General features: G+C 37.6%; 1 protein-coding gene across 4 annotated transcripts in view; it reads left to right on the top strand.

Annotated features, from left to right (window-relative positions):
- Positions 1–19,671, top strand: part of GPC6 (glypican 6) — a 1,178,567-nt gene that overhangs the window by 301,000 nt on the left and 857,896 nt on the right. For all 4 annotated transcript variants that reach the window (XM_002713000.5, XM_051850542.2, XM_070048691.1 and 1 more), the window contains exon 2: positions 4,079–4,237. In XM_002713000.5, the coding sequence (XP_002713046.1) occupies positions 4,079–4,237 (159 nt within the window). The remainder of the gene's footprint in view (positions 1–4,078; positions 4,238–19,671) is intronic.

Here is a 19,671-nt window from a genome sequence, read left to right as displayed (position 1 = left end):
CTTGGTGTCGAGATACTCAAGTTTTTGTTGTTGTTGTTGTTGTTTTTTAAAGATTTTATTTATTTGAAAGTCAGAGAGTTACACAGAGAGAAGTCAAGTCTTCCATCCAATGGTTCACTCCCCAATCAGCTGTCATGGCTGGAGCTGCGTAGATCCGAAGCCAGGAGCTTCCTCCGGGTCTCCCACGTGGGTGCAGGGGCTCAAGGACTTGGGCCATCTTCCACTGCTTTCCCAGCAAGCCATAGCAGAGAGCTGGATCAGAAGAGTAGCAGCCAGGACTAGAACTGGCACCCATATGGGATGCCGGTACCTCAGGCCAGGGCTTTCACCCGCTGCGCCACAGTGCCGGCCCCTGAGATACTCAAGTTTTACTGATAAGTAGTGAATGGATAGAACTTCTGGGAAGGGTAAAGCACATATGCAAATCCAGGTTCTTCTTATCTCCCTTTTAGACTTAGGTATTTGGAAAGTAATAGCTCAACATATATTTATGTCACCATTAGGGGTGCAAAGGGCATTTCCGTACTCGCTTTGAGGGGATATTTAATGTTAACATCTTTTCAGGATGTTCTTTTCTCTGATTTGATATAAGCCAGTTTACAATCCTACCACTCTGTTTCTTATTCCATCCTCCTCTGTTTTCACAAGGGAAATGTTCATTTCTCAAGGGTTAACACATCAGGGTGACATTTTTCTTTGGAATCATCAAATCTGAGCTTATAATAAAAGTGTACAAGGCTTTTGGTGAAAAACTGAACAAAAAATAAACATTTTCTCTCTATTTGTATTTGGGATATTTGTGGATGAAACCCCATTGATATACATTTGTGGAATTAGATCCAATGGGGGTCATTATAATTTTTGTTCACTCCAAGAAAATCAATAATTTACATCAAGTAGTAAAAATGATTGTGTGGGTAACGTTAAACTGAAGTTATTTCATTATGGTAGTGTGGTGTTTGTGCATGTACAAGGTCATGACAGTGTATGTAAGAGCCCACCTTATTAATGCAATGGAATATTACACTGTCCATAGAACTGGAAATGTTCTCAAGAAATCAATTCATTTTTCTTCATTTTCATGGATCCCTGGCCAGAAGAAAACTAGAGAGATCAAGAGGAGAGAGAGAGAAAGATAGGCAGACATGGAGAGAGAAACTAGAAGGATAGATAATTTAAATCAATGGCATTGATCCATATGGTGTCTCATACTCCAGGCTATGAATAAAACTGAGGTAGAATGAGTTTTTGTGGTTTTTAGAGGAAAACTGTTGTTCAAGTAGTCAGGAAAATAAGAGTAGAGTCTCCTCTACAATCCTGAGATGAAGGCATTAACTGAAAACCACAGAAAATCCTGACCAAAGCAGAGTTAACGGAACTGTTAAAATCATCTATCTGGATGATATTTGCGAAACCCAAATTTACTGTATTTCCTTTAGGAAACAGCTCCACTTTACACACTGTGCTTGCTTTCTTCCTTACACATGAAATGCAAATCTACTTATTGTTGTGTTTTCAAAATACCTACATTTATTAAGAAAATAAAAACATGACCAGAACCTTTTTAATATCCCTTTTGGAAAAAAGTAATAAACTTCACACATGCACACGGGTGCACGCATGCACACACACACACACAGAGGCTATTAAAATGCAGAAATTGCTTGTGGGTTTTTGTTGTTTCCTTTTCCATTGAGCTTGATTTTTTTCCCCTGAAACCTTTTGTTTAAGGCATACAAACTTAATACATTTCATAAATACAAATTTAGGAACATGGTGATTCTTCCCACCCACAATCCCTCCCTCTATTCCTCTCCCTCTCCTATTCCCATTCTTTTTTTTTTTTTTTACTAAGATCTATTTTCAATTAACTTTATACATATAAGGTTAACTCTGAATAGCCCTTGTCACCACTGTTGAGGGACAGTTTTTTTTTTCATACTATTTGTTGAACTCTTAGTATAGAGCTTAATATTTTATATAAAAATAACTTAGCGACTTGACGCCCATTTACTTTTGATGAAGCTATCCTAATTCCTTTGCAGTGTCTATCTCTGGAACCATGCTTTGCAGTGGGGCTCTGGGTGTCAGAATCATTGTGGGAAAAATTCACGATTTACATTGTTTTCTATCTCCCGTTTTGGATTCAAGTCAAAGGTGATCAAGAACATGTCTGTATGTAAACACGTTTGATTATCACTGATTGTGGGAGCAATAATATGCCACAGGGAACCATGGAATGTCACAGGAAAGGGGCCCTGGAAAGAATCCCCTGGGACTGGGGATTCAGGTGGCTGTTCTGGGGAACAGACCACTGGACCCAGGGTTGAACCTAGGATGGGTACTGTCAGAAAACAGGTGATTCTATATCAAGGTATCTCAATAAATCTTAGACAAGATGAGGCACTGGTGAGGGAACACATCTGTAAATGGTGAGGAAGTATCAGTCTGTTTTGGTTGAGATGGGCGGTGTTTGGTGCTGTGTGAATGGCGCAGAGTCCTCGTCTTCTGACAAAATTATGAAGTGGCCTTGTTCTTAGCCTCATTCTATCATGGTGTCAGAGCCATGTTGTCTGAGGGTGGTTTCAGGGAGACTGTGTGTGTGTAATAATAGTCAAGGACAACTTGTTTCCCTCCTTATGTCTACCTATCTCTTTCCTCTCTAGCAAAACTGTGGTGATGACTGATGTTTACGTTTCTATTGCAAATATTTTGCTATAAGATATTTTAATCACACAGAAAAAATAAAGATAATGCAATAAATACTGTATATCCATCAAACATCTTAAGAAATAGGGTAAAAGATTACAGATAAGGGTCTCTGAGCTTTTATCTCAAATCCCTAATTCCTCCTCTCCCTTTGGGGGAAACACTAACCTGAGTTTCATGTTTATCATTGTAAGGAATGATGCATTTCCTTTCCTTTAAAAAGTAGGGCTTCTGTAGTCTTTCTTTGCCCTGGGAATTATGGAAAACCTGATTTTAATAGGTACTGTAATCATTTTTATTTGTTCTGGCATTATTTAAGTAGGAATTTAAATATCAAATTATATGAAGTACCTTAGACACCCAGGGTCAGAAGATATACTTTTATAAGTGCTGTTAAACATTGTAAGCGAGGTTTGTATTCATAGCATCAAGTACTCTGCTCATTTGGCCTTCAGTGCCCTGAAGTGACTTTATTCATCTGGGTGATTTTTTTGTTTTTAGGAAGATGTTGGGTAGATTTTCCTTTTTCCCTCTGTGGACTCTGAAAAACATTTTTGACACTGAGTTTTTGAGTCTGTGGGCTCTGAAAATCATTTTTGACACTGAGTTGCATCAATTGGAAATTCACATTTTATGCAATAACAGACCACTTTAATTTCATAAAGCAAAGGATTGGCTTCTACCTGCTAATAGCACTTAGGAAAGCAATGATGTCAAAAGAAGTAGCCTGGTACATCAAGAGATAAATATGCTGCATTAAGTACAAGACTTTCATTCCCTTCTATTTCCACTTCCACAGAACATAAACATTAGTTGAAGCCAACAGTGCCTTCCTCCTTTGAAAGGAATATTTTCTGTCTGACAAGAAATGCCAACTGAAGAATGTGTGGCACACGAGACCTGCCATCAAAAACATTCACATTAACCTGCAGCAAAGCTAATGCATCGCACAGTTGGACTGGCGGAACGAGAACTCCAGGGAATGTTACCCTCCTCCCTTGCTCTTCCCGTCCGGCCGACTGTGGTGATAGGACTCAATGTCTTTGTGAGGCTCCCAAAGACAAGTTCATGTGCAACTGTGTGACATCTCTTGTCATCTGGTGTATTTGGTACACTTTAAAAGCAGGCAAAAGCCATGGTGTTTTGTAGATTTTAATGCAATTTTACTCACATAGTAGGCACTGGAGACTAAGCATCAGGTTCAACCAAGGTCTGTCAAGTACACTGATGTATTGTGATCCCCGCCTTTTATAGCTGGTGCAGTAGATGGAACAAATACCCCAGATTACAGCAAAATGTTAGAGAAGCAACATCTCTGAAAACTAGCCAAAGTCCTTATTCCATGCTCATGTTGAGTTTCTCATTGCAGGGGAGCACTTAAGAATCTGCCCTCAGGAATACACGTGCTGCACTACAGAAATGGAAGACAAGTTAAGTCAACAAAGCAAACTGGAGTTTGAAAACCTCGTGGAAGAGACTAGTCATTTCGTGCGCACAACATTTGTGTCCAGGCATAAGAAATTTGATGGTAAGTAAAAAACACTTTCTGCTCCTCGTTATCGTAGGTGTGCTTGTCTCTGAGAATTGTGGATTGGTATGAAAAGTATTTTCTTTAAAGAAGGATTTTTTTCAGCTCCTCTTAGACATTTATAGCTTTGTCTATTTTTAGCAAAAGCATGAGTGTTCTTGACAGTATGTTATTTTTATAGTAATATCTTTGAAAAACCTGAGTTAACCAAGCTGTTTTGCATTTGTGCTTTGCCTGTGAGATTGATTCTGAAAGATTTAGCTCAATTTTTCATTGTTAGAGTGATTCTAATCAGGCTTTGTCACATTGTAGCTTGTCTTCAGTTTCCATGTGGGAATTTTATTTTAAAAATTAAGTGTCATTTAAGATGATTTGAAATATATCACGTTTACGAAGACAGGCTTGTTTTAACTGACATGGACTCCTTTATTTTAGAGTTCACTATTGCAATGATGTAGCACATTTTCACTGCATTTGAAGTGCTTTCAGCATAAGGTTAAACCCCATTTTGACTTTCTGATTATGAGCAGTCAACTTCATCTCTATATTTTATTTGTTAAACTAAGCATTTTCAATTAGGAAGAACAAAAAGAAACCATGATTACTAGGATTTCAGAATTGAATACTCCCATCAGAGAGTCCCCCATCCCAACAGTGAAATGCAATCTGATTTTTAGAAACATTATTATTAATAATGACAACAATAAAACTCACAAATTTTTAATGTTGTTTGGTTGCTAATGCTCTAAGAAATGAGTGTACCTTACTATGGTTCAGGTAAACCTGACTTGCAACTTTTAGCCAGCCTACCTGTGTCCTACTGATTACATGAATTGCAGTCCTAGTGCAACAAAACTGCTATTCATTTCTTCACATTCTTAAGTCAAGACTCAATAGGGCCTGTTGAGAGGAGGCTTGCCAATGTTTTCTATGTAATAGCTACAATGTTCTGCTTCATTGCTTCCTTCAATTATTTTTGCAACACTGATTTCTTTTAAATCCGTTCTCTTCGTTGTAAAAGACACATCTACCCTGTGTTCTCAGTGTTCCTGATGCTGTGACATTGTCTATGGAAGTGATTGGGACTTCATGTTTTCTCCAATAATGTGTCAGCATCTTCACATTCTTTCACTGAGACAGGCAATGTGTGTATAACTTTATTGGAGGATAATAATCCTTTATTTAGTAGTGATGCTATGAATATAACAAGATACACTTGGGAGTTGCCCTTGATATACAGAATAAAGTCCAGTGTCGTAGATCCCTGATGCCACTCTGTGTTTAGGGAACTATAATCAATCATTTCGAATTGAGGCAAATTGAGACATCTTGTTAATTATTACAGAAGGCAGGTGCAGATAATCCACTCCTTGTTTTTAACCTATGACTTTGGGAAACAACTCTAGTGCATTTATAAACCTGTCTACCATGGCTGTAGATGATGAAAAGATGTCATGACAATATTCAGTATAAAATATTCTTTTGATAAAGATATGAAATGATAGTTTATAGAGAGTTGATTTAACAGTTAAAACAAGTAAACATATTCAATAGGATTGAGCCAGATACTTCTTGTATTTCTCAACTTTAATATTTTTATTTATTTAAAATTTTTTGAGAGGTAGGGAGACAGAGGGAAAGAGAAGGAGGGAGGAAGGGAGGGATATTCTAACTCACTACAGTAGCCATGGTTGTGCCTGGCTGAAGCTAGGTGCTGCAAATTTAGTCTGGGTATCCCTGATGCATGGAAGGGACCAAATTACTTCTGCCTCCTAGGATGTTCATTAGCTGGAAGTTGGAATGCGGAGCGGGGTGGGGCAGAGACCAGACTTAAGCAAGCACTCCAGTATGGGATGTCTGGAGAGGCATCTTAACCACTATGCCAAACCTCTGCCACTCTCATAACATTTATTATCTTAGCATCTGTATTACTTAAGTCCAGGTCTCATTTGTCTTATTAAAGAATCTCTCTCTCCCTTACTCTCACTCTCTGTCTTTCTCTCCTGTCTTTTTACAGGTACATTATAAATCATTCTAATGTACCTAGGGATATAATGTCAATCAGTTTGACAGGACCTTGATTTTGCTAAGATTAGATCTGACATAGGGGGTGATGAATTCTTTAACAGTGCATTTCTTGGAGTTGTCTTAAGCTGCAATGGGAAAGGAGTTAAACATTTTTCCAAGGAATCTTTCAGGCAGACCTACAAAAAATCTAAGTGTGACCCTGGTCAGCTCAGTTCAGCTCAGCTCCTAGGAACTCAATCTTAAAAATAATGATAATAGAAAGATATCAATTAAAATTTCACGATCAAAATTCCTGTGCTTTCAGGGCCATCATGAAGCTCAGTTGTGCAAGTGTGTGATTTCTTTCAATACTACAAATATGATCCTGCAAAATTACTTTTCCCAAAGATGGTGCATTTATGGGGGTGGTTTAAAGAAAAACACTTTTTAAAAAGAAGCATTTCCTTACAGCATAGACTGATGAGTATCTGTTGTTGTGAGCTCAGAAGCACACTTAGGTCAGTGGAGGAATGCAACCTGCTAAATTTCATTTTCTCACCAGAATCAATGGTACTATGAAGGATTTGGCTTTCTGTTTGGTAACTTCTTACTTGTTGAACCATTTTGCATTATTGCTGGAATCTCTTAATCCAAAGTTTCTGATTTAAGATTTTGCTGTTGATCCTCTGTTCTCAGAAACCAAGGTTTGTTATTTGTATTTTCCATATCTTTGTTGGCTTTATGTTCTTTGCTATACCATAGGACTTAAAAAGTTCATGGAGAATATGTAGTACATTAAATTTACACATGGATTTTAAAAACTTTTCTACCAAAGTAACTTATACTTTAATTTCATTTTTCCACAAACTTTTTGAAGAATTCAAGTAAGAAAAAAAAAAACTAGTGCTTAATTGAAATAAGAAGGTAACAGCTTTCATTTCCTGTTTCATTAAGTATAGCAACAATTTAAATTACACCTGATACATGTGATGTACTATAAATTATATTCAGAGAGGCTAAATTCAATCAGTGTTCATAACTCATTTCCAGTTTTGCTTTCCTGATTGTATTAGAAATGTTTTTATTACATTGAACTTTAGATTGTGTGTCCATAATGATTCTTTTAAAATTTGAATTCCGATGCACTTACCATAAATCTATATTTAATTTAGCATCATTTTCTTTCCCAGTTTTTAATTAATGCTTTGGGTAGCATTTAAAAGGTAGCACTGTGTAATTGCAAATATTTATTGGAGGTCAGAAAGCTAAACCTAAGTTAACATGAACTCTCCCCCAACTTTTCTAAATCAAAAAATGTCCTGTGTCCCCATTAGTCCTAACATTTACAACTTAAAGAGAATTGAAGAAATATATCAAATATCAATTGCAGAAAATGTTTCCTTTGGCTGCGAATTTTCTTATAGCTGGACAGCCTTTGGCTAGTACACATGGAATTGAAACATTATGATGTATGTATATATAATAGAGGTTTAGAGTCTTGACATTGGTATTTATCCAAATCTCTTTTTTTTTTTTTTTTTTTTTTTTTTAGACTCTACCTCCTTACACCATTGCACTGGGGGTTAGGGCTGCAGCATAAGAACTTTAGGGGAACACAAACATTTAGTCCTTAAGCAGAAATAATCCCTTAACTCTTTTTAAAAATTTTTAGTAAATATTTATTATTTATTTGAGAGGCAGAGTTACAGAGAGAGGGAGAGGCAGAGAGAGATATCTTCCATCTGCTGATTCACTCCCCAAATGGCCACAACAGTCAGAGCTGGGCTGAACCAAAGCCAGGAGCCAGGAGCTTCTTCCTGGTCTCCTATATGGATTCAGGGGCCCAAGCACTTCGGCCATCCTCTGCTGTTTTCTTAGGCCATTAGCAGGGAGTTGGATTGGAAATGGAGCAGCTGGACATGAACCAATGTCCATATGGGATGCTGGTGCTGCAGGCAGAGGCTTAAACTAAAATTATACCCAATCCCTTAAGTCTTTTTTTTTTTTTATCTTTTATTTAATGAATATAAATTTCCAAAGTACGACTCATGGGTTACAATGGCTTTCCCCCCCATACCGTCCCTCCCACCCACAACCCTCCCCTTTCCCACTCCCTCTCCCCTTCCATTCACATCAAGATTCATTTTCGATTATCTTAATATACAGAAGATCAGCTTAGTATACCTTAAGTAAGGATTTCAACAGTTTGTTCCCACACAGAAACATAAAGTGAAAAATAATAGATGATTTTTTTTAAATGATGATGAAATCAGATCAGACCTATTGTCATGTTTAATCCCAGTGAGAGTCAAGTTGGGAATTGATAATTTCTTTTCTTTTTTTTTTTTTTTTTTTTTTTTTTTACAGAAGATCAGTTTAGTGTACATTAAGTAAAGATTTCAATCGTTTGCACCCCCATAGAAACACAAAGTGAAATATACTGTTTGAGTACTCGTTATAGCATTAAGCCTCAGTGTACAGCACATTAAGGACAGAGATCCTACATGAGGAGTAAGTGCACAGTGACTCCTGTTGTTGACTTTACAAATTGACACTCCTGTCTATGGCATCAGTAATCTCCCTATGCACCAGTCATGAGTTTCCAAGGCTATGGAAGCCCCTTGAGTTCTCCGACTCTTATCTTGTTTAGACAAGGTCATAGTCAAAGTGGAGGTTCTCTCCTCCCTTCAGAGAAAGGCACCTCACTCTTTGAAGACCTGTTCTTTCCACTGGGATCTCACTCACAGAGATCTTTTTGCCAGAGTGTCACAATGAGGTTTCACCTCACCCCGGTTAGAATGGCTCACATACAGAAATCTACCAACAACAGATGCTGGCGAGGATGTGGGGAAAAAGGGACACTAACCCACTGTTGGTGGGAATGCAAACTGGTCAAGCCACTATGGAAATCAGTCTGGAGATTCCTCAGAAACCTGAATATAACCCTACCGTTCGACCCAGCCATCCCACTCCTTGGAATTTACCCAAAGGAGTTTAAATTGATAAAGAAAAAAGCGGTCTGCACCCTAATGTTTATTGCAGCACAATTCACAATAGCCAAGACCTGGAACCAACCTAAATGCCCATCAATGGTAGACTGGATAAAGAAATTATGGGATATGTATTCTTTAGAATACTATACCGCAGTAAGAAACAACGAAATCCAGTCATTTGCAACAAAATGGAGGAATCTGGAACACATCATGCTGAGTGAAGTAAGCCAGTCCCAAAGGGACAAATACCATATGTTCTCCCTGATCGGTGACAACTGACTGAACACCAAAAAGGAAACCTCCTGAAGTGAAATGGACACTATGAGAAATGGTGACTTGATCAGCATAGCCCTGACTGCTAATGGACAACTTAATACATTATCCCTCATAGTATTTTTTTTTGTCTGTTCTACTTAATATGACTGGTTTAATTCTGTAATTATCACACAGTTATTCTTAAGTGTTGAAAATTAACTGAAATGTGATCCCTGTTAAACATAAAAGTGGGAATAAGAGAGGGAAGAGATGTATAATTTGGGGCATGCTCGGGCTGACTTGCCCCAATTGGTAGAGTTGGAAACATACCAGGGGATTCCAATTCAATCCCATGAAGGTGGCATGTGCCAATGCCATCTCACTATTCCAAGTGATCAATTTCAGTTCACAATTGATCATAATGAAAGGACTAAGAGTCAAAGGGAGCACATAAACAAGTCTAGTATCTGCTAACACTAACCGATAGAATAAATAAAGGGGAGAGTGATCCAACATGGAAAGTGAGATACTCAGCAGACTCATAGAATGGCGGATGTCCTAAATAGCACTCTGGCCTCAGAATCAGCCCTAAAGGCACTCGGATCTGGCTGAAAAGCCCATGAGAGTATCCAAATATCTTACAAGGTTTTTGTTTACATATGTTTTTTTCTACTTTCTATGGACAGATCTCCACCTCTGGCTCTCATTAGACCTCATGCACTGCTCTCACCCTTTATATTCAAGCCTGTTCATTGGTTACATGCTTTGCAACCAAGCCCAGCTTTTCTGTTGCACCCCAGAGGTTAAAACTATGTTTGCAGATCCAGCCAAAAATTCTAGGCAAAATAATGACTTTTCACCTCTACCAAATGACCCAGCTATCCAGAATTATACATGCAAATAAATAAAATCATATAAACATGCAAAGGAATGGTCATCTTGGTGCACCTATTCATTTATCTAGTGTTTTTGTAACTGTTGACACTCTGACCTGTCCAAGTGTGTAGAAAACTCCCATTACTAGTGTGCTTCTAAGGCTTATTGGCTAAGGTTCTTGGAAATGGAGAACAAGAAAACATTCTAGTGGTAGTAATAGTGATAAGCAAATACCTGTCTCAGCTCCTCACCATTTAAGAGGTTCAACTGGTTTGTAAGGGGTAAATTACAGCACACAGGCACTCATGTATCAGGAGGAAGATTCAAGACTCCGTTTCAGGCTGACCATGTCTGGGTCCCTGCTCTCACCTCTGTATACACCATAATCTCTCTCTCCAGTGTTTTCCATTCCCCAGATATGCTGGCATTTCATGGTGAGCACTATTTATCCCTCTATTGCCTCTGCCTATCCTAGCCTGGTTATTGTGGGAAGTTGAACAGTCAGAGAAAATTAGAAGGAGGTGTTTTTAATCCTTAAAAAAGAAAAGTATCCACCTAATAATAGTCCAGCCTCCAACGAACCCGTAGCTCCATGCAGGCAAATGGATTGCCACGTTTCCACCAAGAATGAAATAAAGACTGTACATGAATATTTACATCAAACTTATAAATAGTAATGTTATAGGAAGTTGGTGGAAATTCTATCTAAGCTGTATTGTATTGCATGGACTCTGATGAAAAATTACTAATAACTCGTTAGCCAGGCAATAATGTTTAGTTGGAAGATGTCCCTAAGTTAAAGTAGAAATCAAAAACTGTTGTTAAATCAATGAAGGCATATTATTTATTCCCCTTACATTACAACACCTAACGGTTTCTATCTAAATGTAGGAACTAGCAGCCTGTTCTCCAAAACTATCTGTGCAATATGGATTATTCAGAGATGGGGAAAATTTAGTTGAATGAATATTTTATTTTGGTTATTTTCCTTCAGCTTTATATGAGCTGAAATTTATTCACATTTGGAACTCCATATGAAGTTTTTTGTCTAGTGTGTTCGCCTTGGTTTTATTATTTTACTTCCCTTCTGGTTTTTATTTATGTATTTTAATGCTATACATTTGTTCTGAGATTTAGGCAGCAAGTACATTTTTAAAAGTAAAATAAAAAAATTGAACAGTACTTTCCATTCTTATGAAGAACTTATTCTATAGTAATATCCTCAGAATACCCATTGTACTGAATGCGGAAATAATTTATATACAGTGGCATAATATTTTTATACTGCAAATCTGCTTGTGTTTTCTTTTTAAATATCATTTCTCATCTATATACTGTAGAGATGACAATAATGTAATGACTTCTGTAAAATATGACCTAATTTTCTCAGAGAATACACTTATTTGAAAAGGAAAAAAAACTAAGTAATTTTCCATATGGTAGTAGAATTTTCCATATTTCCTGTCACATGGGTGATATTTTGTGTTTGGGTGAGTAAGGTGTGTGTGTTTGTGTGTGTGTGTGTGTGTGTGTGATTTCAATTTGAAAACATTTATTCACAACTTGCTATATATATAGAAAACACTTACCCAAATGTGTAGTAGCTAAAAAGATGACTAACAATGACAAAAATCTAATCATTGCCTGTCAGAGAGTTTACCTTGTGGGAAAGACAGAAGGATAAAAGTCACACTAAAGAAGGCAAAATTGACTGAATCCTACAGGAGATGACCACAAGAAAAAAAAAATGTTATATGTTCCACTTATATATGTCAGAGAAGGGCTGGCCGTCTAACACTCTTAAAGAATGCCTTCTGATTGGGATAGTTAAAGAAGCAGAGAGAAGAAAGAAATGGTTCCTGAAATTTTGTAGCCACTGGGACATGTGGCCAACATATCTACTATGGATTTATTTCTAAACATGTAAATTTGTTAACATTTAACATATCTACTGTGTAAATATTCTGTAGGAATGTTTTATTTCTCTTATCAGCCTATTATTTTGTAACAACCATAAAATTTCAGGGCACAAGCAGAAAACATTTGTTTTTTTTTCCAAAACACATCTTTGTGCAGGTTGGAATTTGCCTTTTATAACCCTTGTTCAACGTGGCTTGCCCCTAAGTGATGTGTTTGATCTATTTTGTTCTGGATCTTTAGGGAGTAGCACTTCCTGGGGCATGTTCTTCTCCTGATGGAGTATGGAGATTAAGAGACATGGCGGCAGGATGCCCCTGAAATCTGAAATTAGAATTGTCACAATGTCTTTCCAGTTGTGTTATCTTCCAGTGTTTCCGTTAACCATGTTGGGGTTTTTAAAAATGGATTCACTAGGAATTAAAGGGCACAGAGGATTTTCTAAATAAAGCACAGTTAGGCAAGCACTATTGTTATACTATCTGCCACGTCCTAACACACTAACAAATACATGCATGAAAACACACACACACACCTCACTTTTATGATATCACTGTAAGGATACATAAATATATTTCCATTTACTGTGCTTCTAGTCTCCTTATTGTGTACATCAAAGGAAGTAATTAGTTGAATGTGCTTTTCATGTGCTCAACCACCACCTCAGTAACATGTATTTAATCTGAAGAGCAGACTTCCTGTGATCAGAATGTGCTGAGCTATGTCCTAGAAATTAGAGAAATGGTCTCTCTGGCAGTGGGAAGTAACCTGCCAATTTTCCCAAAGGGCAGACCATCCAAAAATATAAATTGGAGAACTAGGGAGTTGGCTTTGACAGAGCTCGTGAACAGGTTGATAAATCACAAAAGCTTTTTGCTGGCACAATACTGAAAGGGTTGATCCTCTGTACCAGGTCTTTGAAATGCAGTTCATGAAGGGCCCGGGTCTTTGAACATTTATCTTCCTTCTCCCTTCGCTGCCCACCTCCCTCCTTTCCTTTCCCTTCTTCCTTCCTCTTATCCCTCCACCCTCTTTGGTCTTTGACAAATCCTTCAAAACTAAGGATGCACACTGCTAATCAGCAGCTCCATGGCTTTTAGGATGGACGACCCATCTTTTTCTAACTCTCGGACCCTACCACACACCTCAAAGTAACTTATAACGCATTATGCTCCAGTGTAGTTGAAATATTATCATCTTATTATCACCAATTCCCTTGCATGGTGGCTTTGCTGAGCAGCTGTTTTACAGACAAGCCAATTTCATTTAAGTATTGCTCTATCAGACTCTGAAACCAGCCCTACCAGAAGGGTTCTTGGTCATGAATGTTAATGAGCAGACAAGTATCTGTTCTCTGACAGAGGCTCACTAATCCTTTGAGTAAGTATGGGTAAATTACAGGAGAAATTTTATTTCAGTTAAATTGATCTGCCACTGAATAGAGAAAACTGATTTTCTTATTTTAATGAAAATCAAGGAAAATATTTAATGGGGGTATAAATTAGAACTCGCTGGAAACATTTTTGTCTTCTGGCCTGAAAACACAGCTCAGTGTAGACTGGATACATTGCATAGTGTGCATAATGCCAGTAAGCTCATTATCTCCAGTTAAGTCTGATGTGCCATGGGACATAGAAAAGTCATCCAGTTTCTCACTAGGATTTGGTATAGAGGGAATCTTTTTCAGAAACTATGTTTATTTGAGAGAGAGAGCGTGAACATGCACTCTCATATGCACATACACAATGGCCAATGCTATGCCATGCTAACCCTAGGAGACAAGATTTCAATCCATGTCTCGCAGGAGGTGGCAGGGTCCAACTTCCTGTTGACTTCTGGAGTCTGCACTGGAGCCAGAGATAGGAATTGGATTCAGGTAGCCTGATATTGGATGTGAATGTCTTAACTACTCAGCTAAAAGTGCACCATCTCAAGAGATTCTTGCCCTTCCTCGATTATATGAAAGTGGAATCGAAACCACTCTTTCCTTCTCCACTGAGACAATATATTTCCTTTTCCCAAATAACTACTTTGGTAACAGCATAAAGAAAGTGTGTGTATGCTTTTAGGATATTAACATAAAGAATAAAATAACTCGGGTAGATCTTTATCTGAATGGTGTAACCATATCCCAGTAGAATCCTTGAGGTGGTCAGTTAGAAGAAAAAGAAGGGCTAAGTTGGTGGTTGTTCAGTCCGGTGGGTGTGTCCTGGGTGACTTATTAAAATATTCTTATTTTCATATGGTTTCTGATTTTCCATACTAAAATGCTTTTTTAAGAATTAAAAAAACTCACTTAAACATATACAGGATTGTAGATTTCCAGATTGTGCATTCTTCCAGATACAGAATGTCTTAATCTGTTTTCTGTTGCTGTAACTGAATACCACAGGTTGCATAAATTATAGAGAACAAGGGCTTACTGAGCTCATGATTCTGGGGACCATGAAGGCGGAGAGCGTAGTGTGGGCATCTGGCGAGGGCTTTTGTGGTGTGCAGAACATTGTGGCAGACGGTCATAGGGAGCAACTGTGCTGCCTTGGGTCTCTTTCTCCATGTAAGGACACTAATGCCATTATGGGCCCACCGCCCCCTCCCTCCCTGGTGACGTCATCTAATTCTAATTATGTCCCAAATTCTCCACCTCAAAATGGTGTGTTTTTTTTTTTTTTAAGATTTTATTTATTTCTTTGAGAGGTAGAGCTACAGACAGAGAAAGGGGAAGAGAAAGAGAGAGAGGTCTTCCATCCACTGGTTCACACCCCAAATGGCCACAACAGCAGGAGCTGAGCCATTCTGAAGCCAGGAGCCAGGAGCTTCTTCCAGGTCTCCCATGTGGGTTCAAGGGCCCAAGCACTTGGGCCATCTTCCACTGCTTTCCTAGGTCACAGCAAAGGACTGGATAGGAAGAGGAGCAGCCATGCCACAAACTGGTGCCCACATGGGATGCTGGCACCACAGGTGGAGGCTTAGCCCTCTACACCATAATGCTGCCCCCCCTTCAAGATGGTGTTTTAAGGATCAAGAAAAATATATTTTCACTTCATTTGAAAGGCAGAGAGTTGAGAGGAGCAGGGGGAAAGAGAGATATCATCCATCCTGCAAGTACTATTAACATTGGAGAATACATTTCCAATATATTAATTTTGGGTACACATTTAAACCCTAACACAGAACAATGTCAGATGCTACTGCTGTTCTCATTCCTAATACTCACAGTACACCATTTTCAAGTTATAAATATGTACTTGCCGCTTCTATCAAATATCTTACTGATTTACTATAAATGATGTTTCTAGTTTAACCATATGAACAAGACAGCTAGCATAATACTTTTTAAAAAATTAATTATTTGAAAGGTAGAGAGGGAGAGACAGAGATCTTCCTTCCCCTGGCTCACTCCCCAAATGGCTGTAACAGCCGGAACTAGGCCAAACTGAAGCCAGTAGCCACGAGCCTCTTCCCAGTCTCCCACATGGGAGCAGGGGCCCACGGACTTGGGCCATATTCTGCTGCTTTCCTACATATATTAGCAGGGAGCTGGATGGGAAGTGGAGCAGCCAGGACTCGAAAAACAGGATGCCAGTACCACAAGTGGTGCTTTGCCCGCTATGCCATAGCGCCAGCCTCGCTAAAATGACACTTAATCTTTAGATTTCCTGGTTAGATATGATTTAAAATGTTAAAGAGCTGTGTAATAAGATAATTGAGCACCAAGATAAGTGAAATAATTCATAAATAAACTTTGACAAGATTCAAAAGACAAAGTACAAAGTGCGTGATAAAGTTCACCACAAATAACATCTTTATTATACAGAATTCACTCTATGAATTTTGCTTCATGACTGATGTTGACATGAGCTCCTGGAGTCTGGCATTTTACCAAATCCAAAGCACAAAACTGTTTTCCTAAATAATTTTCTATGACTCCAAGTATTCCATTAGACAGGAAGAGAATCTTGAACTCAAAAAGTAGTGGATGAGTCACAGAGGGGGCTAAGTCTTCATATTCCACACCACCCAGAGAAGTTTTCAAAAATCACTCATTACAGTTTCCAAATGTGTCCTTTATTACTCGTTCAGGAAGATTGTTATATTCATTAAATGGATAAATATTATTCTTAGGATGACTATATTTAGAACTTCCTGTTCTTCTACTGCTTCCTCCTTACCTAGTGGTTTAATTGAATACAAACAAATTGAAAATGAAAAGCAAACTTGTAAGGAATATAGCAGGAAATCAGGGCTCCATGGCCTTTGCATTTTTGAAGAAATTGTATTTTTGCACAATTTATTTCTGAAAATTTCCTCTCTTGCTCTTTCTCTTGAATATAATAGTGCTGGGGTCATCATTTGTCTGAGACTTCCGATCTCCTTCTCCTTTGTTACTCGATGGCTTATCCTTTTCACTAGTTTTCTTTCAATAATAGTCTTTTTAAAATATGAGCCATTGCATGTTCTCCATTAAAGGCTAAGCTTGGCCAGTGCCACGGCTCACTAGGCTAATCCTCCGCCTGTGGTGCCGGCACCCCGGGCCATCAGCAAAGGAGGTACGTTTCTCTGAAGTGAAGAGAGAACTTCCACTTTGACTATGACCCTGTCTAAATAAGATCGAAGTCGGTGAACTCAAAAGGCCTCCATAGCCTTGGCAACTCATGACAAGAGCCTAGGGTGATTACTGACGCCATAAACAAGAGTGTCAATTTGTTAAGTCAACAACAGGAGTCACTGTGCACTTACTCTTCATGTAGGATCTCTGTCCTTAATGTGCTGTACATTGAGATTTAATGCTATAACTAGTACTCAAACATTATTTTACACTTTGTGTTTCTGTGTGGGTGCAAACTGTTGAAATCTTTACTTAATATATGCTAAACTGATCTTCTGTATATAAAGAGAATTGAAAATGAATTTTGATGTGAATGAAAGAGAGAGGGAGTGGGAGAGGGGAGGGTTGTGGGTGGGAGGGAAGTTATGGAGGGGGGAAGCCATTGTACTCCATAAACTGTACTTTGGAAATTTATAGTCATTAAATAAAAGTTAAAAAAATAAAAAAAATACAGAATAAAAAATAAAATGCACTAGTGATTAATATCTGCCTTCAGTGAAATTTAACTTGATAACTTCTGAAAAAGTGAGTGGGTACTCTTCATTTCTAAGTTTAGTAGCTTATAAAAAAAATGAGAAGTAGAATCCAGTCCTGTAGGGTGTAGAGGATTTCCTATTTTCCTAGAGTAATTCTCCTCTAAACTGGAAGACATTTTGTCAGTAAAACTCTTGACCATTTCTATCGTGTTGAGTTGATAGTCTCTAGATTATAGGTAGTAGTTTATGGCAACAAAACTGTGAAAATTTGTATGACAGAATAAATCATGCCTTGTACTGAAGGATATATCAAGGAAGTAATTGAAATCTGTTCATTGATGGCTGGCAGGCAGTATGTGGATTAAAAAGAAAAATGCATTCTGTTGTTTTCTACTATGCTTTATTGTGCATGTCTGTATAATAATAATTTCAAATACATAGTAAACTTCTGGAAGGCTGTGTTTGAGCTGGATTTTGTATGATCCAGCTGTGATAACTCTTTATATGAAGGACTGATAATATACTGGTCCTATTTCAAATTGCATGAGGCAAACTTTGCACAGTGATGCATGAGAAAGGCAGCTTTAGGAGGAGACTTCTTTTCCTATACCATCCTGTCTTGTAGATATCTCAGTATAGTGGATGTGTGTTATGTTGCAATCACAATACGTTAAGTGGCTCATCTGATTATGAAAAATGATTGTTGAGTTGATAGCTCTCATAAAACCACGCCACACACATGCTATACCTCAGTTTGTGAAATTAATTGTCCTGCTGAAATTTTTTCATAATAGTGTTGGGTTCCAATTTTAAAAGCAAATTTGTTTGGAAATTGCTAAGTGTTCTGTGTTATACTTCATAGAATATTGTTTCTATATCAAATTTCTTACATAAAGCTTCTTTCAACAATATTATATGCAAAAATGTAGAAGGACCCTATTATAAGTATTCTACCTAGCAACAGCAATAGGCGTGATGATGCCTACAATGATAACTGCCCAGTATGTGTAATGACTTGAATTTTGTCCATAACAATTTAATACACAATTGACTTCATATATAGATTATGGGGGAAAGATGAATACAAACAACTTTATGCACTCAGTTTTTCAGAACTTAAAAGTATTAGCGCCTCCAGAGCATTGTTGAAAGCTACTTTATGTAAGAATGCGTGTTTTTACTTACTGTGCATTGATACAGTGCTTATTAAATAGCTATTGATTTTTCATAGTTGCTTTTTAGTAACCTTAAATCCCCATTTAAAATGCATAATTTTTGAAGGCAACTAAATCTCCATTTGTTCAAGTTATTAGGAATGGAGTGATATACAATAGCACAGTATACTCTTGGCAAGCTTCCAGTGGTGAATGAAAGATGCCTTGCTCGATGACTAATTGTATTTCTTTATCCTCAGGTTCACTAACTATGGTTAATATTGAACCAAGTTTATTTGTACAGAATTCTTGAAGAGGCCAAGACATTAGGAATCCTTAGAATAAACATCACCCAGGCATCACCTTTACACCTTAGCAGATTCCTTGCCAATGATTAATGACATTCCTTCATTCATATTCTACCCAGAAAATGTCAGAACTCAATTTAGGGAGTATAGCAATCTTCTAATTGAGTTCATTAAGTCCCTTTCTTGGATTAATCCAGTTCTGCTCTGTTCCTTTTCTCATCTGAATGAAACACACAGGACCATTTGTTTTAGACATGGTTGAGAAATGTATTTTAAAGAAATAGAAAAAATAAGGTTTTCTTCTTTATGGGAATTTTGTACAATTCCAACTAAAGTATGTGAATTCATAGTAGTATAGTAAAGGAGCTCCCTTGATAATAAAACAGGTCAGCTGTTCACCTTCTCACTAATGGAAAATCTTACCTGTGGAATGGTTCTCTTTGTTAGCTTCATTTTTAAACCTCTTATGTTTTTGAGTATCACTATTGTCAAGTATCTTAACCTTACCTGTGATATCTCTAAAATAAGTAACATAATGAAAGAAGTAAAGCACTGGTGATCTTTAGAAATGCTAAACAATTTGAGCAGTAATAAATGATGACCTTTTTGTCTTCACAAAAATGTTCATGCCATTTATACAAAGTCTGCATGAGAGTAAACCATCTTGCTAAATAGCCAGCATTTTACCCTCAGTGAAGAAATTCTTCCTTTTAATTAGGTGGTAAGATGCTATAAATGAAGACTAGACATAAAATTAATTTCTTATACAGGAATAAAAATAATAATAGAATAATGCATATTTTAGACTAATAAAAATGCAAGGGCTGGTGCTGTGGCAT

Source organism: Oryctolagus cuniculus, chromosome 9 (assembly GCF_964237555.1).
Source record: "Oryctolagus cuniculus chromosome 9, mOryCun1.1, whole genome shotgun sequence".
In the NCBI taxonomy this organism is placed as follows: Eukaryota; Metazoa; Chordata; class Mammalia; order Lagomorpha; family Leporidae; genus Oryctolagus; species Oryctolagus cuniculus.
Note: the sequence above shows the minus strand (reverse complement) of the source record. Positions and strands in the feature narration are given on the sequence as shown.